Source organism: Pyrgilauda ruficollis, unplaced genomic scaffold (assembly GCF_017590135.1).
Source record: "Pyrgilauda ruficollis isolate IOZ18807 unplaced genomic scaffold, ASM1759013v1 scaffold138, whole genome shotgun sequence".
NCBI lineage: Eukaryota > Metazoa > Chordata > Aves > Passeriformes > Passeridae > Pyrgilauda > Pyrgilauda ruficollis.
The window spans coordinates 1,482,810-1,489,986 of NW_024512321.1; the positions used below are offsets into that span (position 1 = coordinate 1,482,810).

The 7,177-nt window shown below is 47.5% G+C and overlaps 1 protein-coding gene across 1 annotated transcript; it reads left to right on the top strand.

Moving 5' to 3' along the window:
- The first annotated feature begins 1,003 nt into the window (after positions 1 to 1,003).
- Positions 1,004 to 5,046, top strand: LOC121349286 (prostate stem cell antigen-like). The gene is made up of 3 exons (XM_041459550.1): positions 1,004 to 1,314; positions 3,399 to 3,503; positions 4,612 to 5,046. The coding sequence occupies exons 1-3, from the start codon at positions 1,263 to 1,265 to the stop codon at positions 4,821 to 4,823; spliced, it is 369 nt and encodes a 122-aa protein (XP_041315484.1). The 5' UTR covers positions 1,004 to 1,262; the 3' UTR covers positions 4,824 to 5,046.
- The last annotated feature ends 2,131 nt before the right edge of the window (positions 5,047 to 7,177 follow it).

A 7,177-nucleotide genomic window follows, 5' to 3' on the forward strand; every position in this document is an offset into this window, starting at 1 on the left:
TTTTAAGATATTTTTTATGCAGAAAAGTGCAAGTAGAAGTGATTAAGATTCCCATGGAGGAATTAGGATTTGTTAAATCATCTTCAGCAACAGATTCTCCTGTGGCGTAACTCAGGGCAGGAGTTTCAGTCTGTATCTTTCACCTCACAGCTGCTGATAAATGATCCACTTGCACACCTTTTGGAAAAGTTCCTGAGAGCTAAACTGCATGGGAATAAATCCCTGAAGGAGAGAAATGCACAGCACTGATCCCAAATCCCAGGGGAAGAAGAAAAGAAAAAAAAAAAAAGTTGAATTTAGCGAAAAAAAACCCTGTTTTCTTTTGCCCTGGCACGTCCTGAGAAGTGGTCACAGGGTGTGAGGAATGGGAGAGGACTCTGCTCAACCCACGAGAGCAAACATTCGCACTTGAGGCTGGAATGTGCCTGAACTCTCCCTGTCTGTGAGGGAGAAGTGGCATTTTATGGACAAGCCTGGGTTGCTGACATTGCATCTGCTCTAAGCCAAGTGTCCAAACTTGTACCCAGCCTATGCCAGACAAGAGCACACAAAGCCACAGATGAAACATCTCAAAACACCAAATAAATCCATCACGAAGTCCCTTGGGTTTCAAACACCAAAAACAAGAGTTGGTCATTACTTTGTAAGAGAAAACAAACGCAAACGAGGGCGAATGAACTCCTCAATACCTGGAAATGCCAATGCACTTTTAATTTGCCCACATACCTCCCTACCACATACCTTGTTATCACGAGTATCACTCACAAGGGCAGATAAATACCCGGAGCTGTTGATTCAAAGAACATTTTGTCCTCAGTTTAAACACAATGGCTCCACTCAGGGTGGCACCGGGGGTGGAGAGCCTCGTTCACAGGGTGCCACCACAGCCTCAGTGGCTCTGAAGAAATGCATAAGGCCAGCCTTGTTCGGAAGAATTTGGGGCTTTTTCCACTCCTGTGAGCACTTTGCCCAAGGGTAGGAGGGAAGAATCTGGGGTTTTTTTCCACTCCTGTGAGCACTTTGCCCAAGGGTAGGAGGGAAGGCAGGGGTGGAGGGGAGCCCAGAGAGTGGCAGGGAAAGAGGAGAGGCACCCAACACAAATATCCCAAAGCGCAAAGCAACCCCTCCCTTGGTGCTGCCAGCAGCTCCCTCAGGTGCCTTTTCAGGGATGACCTTGTGGGCACGCCCGGCCTCCCAGGATATATAACCTGCCCCAGGAGGAAAGAACCCAGAGAGACAGCCCCAAGACAGGTTATTCCAAGATGAAGGCTTTCCTTGCGCTCCTGCTGGGAGCGCTCCTGTGCGTGGACTCAGGTAAGACCCCGGAAAGGATCCGCCCCCCATCCCTCCCTGCAGGATTTCAGTCTGGAAGGAGGATTTGTGGTGGGGTTTGGAAATGAGGGAAGAGATGTTGGCATGTTGTCGTGCCAAGGTATTTCCCTTTTGGATGGGTGTTGAGTGGGGAAAATGCACATCCCACCTGAGGATGGTGGGATCCAAGGGCTGGGGAGAGAAGCTTCCAGGAAAGATAAATCCTGAATCCTGAATTAATCAAAATTCAAATTGTTTTTTTCAGCCAGGCCATGCAGTTAAGGGGGAAGGGGAGGGGTTAAGTGGGGTGGGAGGATTATTTTCCTTCTTCCCAGGCTATCAAAATTGCAACATTTATGCAAAATTTTCCACCATTTTTTTTCCTGACTCTTCTTTTCAAAAGCAGACCCTGATTCTGCCCGGATTTCCAGAATTTTAGTAGGACAGTAAAAATAACTATGCCATGATGTGTTATTTTATAGACTGAATGGGTGGGGTTTAGACAATGTCAGGTTTTTATTGCCTTACCGAGAAGAAAAAAATTTGGTTTAAAACAGCTTTTCCCTATTACCAGAGAAGAGAAGAGAAGAATCAAATTTGAGCAGTTTCTCAATCAGCAGAGGATGCTTAAGGAATAAGCTGTGAAGGGTCTTGCACAGCCCTCAGACCTTTCTGTCTGCCAGCTTCCATCACAACAGTCAAAATCTGACTTTTATTGCTTTAAAAGTCAGATCAGTGTGATAACAGTGCAGCACTCAGACAAACTGAGGGTTGGCTCCTCACCTCTGTGACTGCACCAGTCATTTACACCAGAGAGGCTTGGACAGAGTGCCTCAAATTAATTCCTTCAATCACTCATTTCCAAACAGGGCTTTTCAGTGCCCTAAAAGAGTATTTCAGGCATTAGGATATTGAGCTGGGGGATTTGTGATGCAAGTTTGGTGGTGATGGGGCTCGAGGAAACATTTATTTATTTATTTATTAACTGACATTTGGATCCAGTGGCACCCTGGGGCACAAGTAGGTGACAGGAACAGGTAATGACACCACAATCTCACTACTCTGGGGACAATTTTTCACCAGGGCTGGATGCTGGGGAGCTGCCAGGTTTTTCCTGCCCTTGCTGGAGACTTTGCAAATTCCTTCTTCATCCCTCACTCAAGGCCAGGTCAGATGTGGCTTGGAGAAACCTGGTCTAGAGGGATGTGTCCCTGATGAAATGATTCTCCCAACCCAAACCATTCCATGATCCTCTTCAAGTCCCTCTGCTCTCTTTTTTGCTCCCTCACTGCACTGACTACACCCAAAATATCTTCAGCACCTGCCAAACCTGACTCCCCCCTCAACCAGGTATATTATTATCTACAAAAAAAAAAAAAAAAAAAAGGAAAAAACCAATTTTTTCCCCAAAGCAGAGGAGATGTCATCCTTTGAGGATCCCCAGGAATGGACCTGTTTCCTGGAGGTTGAATTCTCTGGAGAGCTTTGGACAGAATGAAGATACATGAGAGGTGGAGAATTTCTCCCCACCTGCAGGGCTGGGTCCAGTTCTGGGGTCCAGCATCAGAAGGACGTGGAGCTGCTGGAGCAAGTCCAGAGGACACCATTGAGGTCTCCATGGGGGTCTCCATGCTCCGAGGGCTGGAGCCTCTCTCCTGTGGAGCTGGGAGAGCTGGAGGTGCTCACCCTGGAGAAGAGAAAACACTAGGGAGACCTCAGAGCCCTTTTCAGTGCCTAAAGAGGCTCCAGGAGAGTTGGGGATAAATTTTTAGGAGGTCCTGTTGGGATAGGATGAAGGGTAATTTTTTAAAACTAAAAGAGGGCAGATTTAGGTTAACTATAATTAAGACATTTTTTATAATGAGAGTGGTAAAAAAATAGGTCTGGCTGCCCAAGGAAGTATGTGGCTGCCACACCCCTGGAAGTATCCAAATCCAGATGGATGGGGCTCGGAGCAACCTGGTCAACTGGAAGTTGTCCCTTCCCATGGCAGAGGGGTGGAACTTGATGATTTTAAAGTCCCTTCCAGCACAAATCATACCATTATTCCCTGATTTCTCTCCCTAACCCCTCTTGGTCTCTTGCAGGTTCATCTCTGAAGTGCTACAGCTGCTCCTCCCAGCTCAGCAACTCCAAGTGCCAGACGGTGAAGACGTGTGAAGAGAACAACGTGTGCAAGACGGACGTGATCCGTAAGGAAAAGCAGGGGTGGCAAATGTCTTAGTTGGGATGTTGGAGCCAAACCTCTTCCCAGCCTCAGGTGTCCTATCCAGGCTCACCCAGTCCGGATACACCAGGTGGTTTGGGCCAGCAAACCTCAGTGTGCAAATATCTTTAGGTTTATTTCTCTTTCACAGCACCAAAATTCATTTACTTGCAAGGGCAATGGTTAATTTTTTGCAATATTTGCGAACATGAATTAGAATGGGAGGGGCTAAACCTGGTCCATCCTGGTTGTGAGGTTAGGAGGTGCTGATTTGAGGTGAAATCAATAAAAATGACAAAATTTGATCTCTGTGTCTGTGGGAAAACTTGAAAACCTAGGATTTTATCCTCCTGTTTTAGATCTGTCCAGATCTGTGCTGATAGCTGAGTTGCTCTTAGACCTGGGGCACAAAACCTATCAGTGCCACATTTTAAGCTCCTCTCTGTCAGGCAGTAGATGGGATACCTCCAGTAGGAATTATCCCAGCTGGAAATGTACAAATTCATGACATTCACATGCAGGAGAGCCAAGATGTTGTAGGACTCCTTGTTATTTATTGCACGTGGCAAAGATTTGGTGCCCAGAATGGATTTTAGATCTCCTGGAGGAGAATGGGTCAAATCTCCTGGAGGTCAAAACCTGCTGCTAACCAGTGGTTGCCAAAAATGACCAAAAAGATGGGCTGTGCCTCTCAGAAACAAATCAAACAGTAACTGTGCCATCTGAAATGGGAGTAGTTGTGTTTCCATAATTTCCCAGGTGTTGAAAGGCTCCGTGCAACAAGGATGTTTGGGATTGGGCTTCACATGAGAGAGGGCAGGGTTAGATGGGATATTAAGAAGAAATTCCTTGCTTTGAGGGTGGTGATGCCCAAAGAAGCTGTGGCTGCCCCATCCCTGGAATTGTCCAAGGTCATGTTGGACAGGGCTTGGAGCAGCCTGTCCCTGCCCACGAGATGATCTTGTATTTCCCTTCCCACCCAAACCATTCTGTGATTCCGATTTCTCTCCCACAGAACGAGAGTCCCGTTACTCAGTTCCACAAGGCTTGGCTTGTACTGAATCCTTCTAATAATGGTCCTGCTTTCCTCCCAGGTGTTGTGGGGCTCTTCAGCATCATCAGCAAGGGATGTGATGCCTCGTGTGAACCATCCCACCAGGACTTCAACGTGGGCAGCAGGAACATCTCCTGCTGCAGCAGCGACCTCTGCAACGTCAACGCCGCGGGCAGTGTGAGGTCCAGCTACGGGCTGGCCGGAGGGATCGCAGCTGGAGTGCTCTGGACCGTGCTCAACAACAAATTTTGAGGAGCAAAGATGCCTCCCATGACCACAGAAAGTCTCAGAGCACCCCTCTAATAACAGGAATTGTAACCAGGAGCAGTGGGATGTACACCCAGCACCCTGGGAGCTGATGGCAGCTCTTTGCCATATGATGGCTTCTGCTTTAATCTTATTGCAAAGCTCCAGTGCTACCAGATAAGGAAATGTGTGTTCATGTTATCTGCAAAACACCTAAAATAAAGTTATTTCTCCACCAACTGTGTCTATCACTCAGTCATCTGTTTCTGCCCACAGCAGAGCTGCAGGTGGGTGTTTTATGTCTGGCCAATATCCAGCCCAGCTCATTGCTGTGCAATGTGACCTGAAGTCCCTTTTATGACCAGGTAACCTCCTCAGATAAGGGAAAGGCTGTAGATGTATCTCCCTAGAGTTCAGGGAAGCCTGTGATGCTGCTTCCCATGGTGTTCTTCTGGAAAAAACTGGCCCAGGGCTTGGGAATGTGCACTCTTGGCTGGGTTAAAAACTGGCTGTATTCCATACACAGAGTGGTGGGGAATGGTGCCACATCCAGCTGGTGGCAGGTCACCAGTGGTGTCCCACTGGGATCAGTACTGGGGTCAGTCCAATATTTATTGATGATCTGGACGAGGAGGTCAAGACCACCCTCTGGAAGTTCAGGGATGACAGCAAGTTGGGTGGGATGTTGATCTGCTGGAGGGTAGGAAGGCTCTGCAGAAGGATCTGGACAGGCTGGATCAGTGTTCCAAGGCCAGTGGTTTGAGATTCAACAACACCCATGAGGTGTCTGAGTACAAGGCAGACTATTTAACAACTCTGATGTAGAGTAATAGCCCCTCTCTGTGGCGACAGATTCAAAGTTATTCTATGCCTTTTCCAGCTGATTTATTTTATGGATATAAACTCAGATGTTCCCACCTTGCATTGGGAGATCAAAGGCAGCAGGAAAAGAACCGTACAAAGAGGGCTGAGAGAAAGTCTCAGGTGTGTTTTCCAAGCTACACCCACGTGAAGAGATTTGGTTAAAAAAAAAAAAAAAAAAAAACAAGGAGGAAAACACGGAGAGTAAATCTGGGAAAGCCCTCAGGATTTAAGGAGCTGTGAAGTCAGGACAGCAGTGGTTGGAGGATTAAAAGGGGAGGGAAATTGGCCAAGAGCCCCAAATTCCTTTCTTCCACCTTAAAACCTACTGGAGCTGCCAAGGATGTGGAGATCCACAGGCTTAAATAACAAGGAATCCTTTCCCCTGGGGGGGATGAGTCACCTGGAGGATCCATAGCCGTGGGACAAGCATCAAAATCCCATTTGGGATGAAGTCAAAGGGATGTCAGGAGATAATGACACCGTCTGCTGTTGTGAAAAGCACATAAATCCTCGAGATGCTGGGATAATTGTAAGGAAGCTGCTAATTGTAGGAAGCTGGGAAGGGGTTTCCCCGGAGGAAGTCAAGAATGAGCCACCTTGTTTATAGGAATCAAATCTGGTTATTGGTGAAGGGAGGATTTGGGACAAGTGCAGTGATTTAGTCTGGCTTTTCCAAACCTCCTGAGTCACATCCCTGAAAAGGGGCTCGTCCACTTGTAAGTCTTCCAGTCAGGCTGTTTTCTGCATGGGTGACCAACTCCATGAGCTCTCCATTCCAGGGAATCCTCTCCTTGTACTGCAAGGATGTCCCTGACACCTTAATGCCCTGTGTGCACTTCCTGAAACAATTCCACATCCAGAGGCCATTCCCATCAAGCAGTTTGGCTGCAATGGTCTTTTCTGGAGACTGGGAATTTAGGTGACCAAGGCATGGTGGCACCAGAGCCACTGGAGTCCTCAGGGAAATTGGGTGAAACAGCCTCTACCAGATTCTGGAGCAGTCAAACACATTCCTAAAATCATGGAATGGTTTGGGTTGGAAGAAACTTTGAAAATCATCTAGTTCCATGGCCCTGCCATGGGCAGAGACACCTTCCACTACACCAGGTTGCTCAGATCCCCATCCAACCTGGCCTTGAACACTTCCAGGGATGGGAATTTTGGGAATTTGTCCCCAAAAGTAAGATAGGGGAGTATAAAAGGGGGCTGTTCAGCTCTAATTTAACGTTTTGGTCCGGTGGCAATGTCGTCTACTTTCTCAAGCAGGTAATTGAGGAGTTTCTTCCCAGAGCCAAGAGATGGCTTTCCCAAGCTCTGGTGGCTGACACCCAATGTCTAAACACTCAGAGGCTCAAGGGATGATTTCTTCTCCAAATTTCTTCCCTGAAGGAGTCAGGGATTGACTGCTGAGTGATTCTCATCTGGATTTACCTAGAGATAAATCCTCTCTGGGGGTGTATCCGGAAGTTGCACGGGTAGGATGGCATGGAGCACCT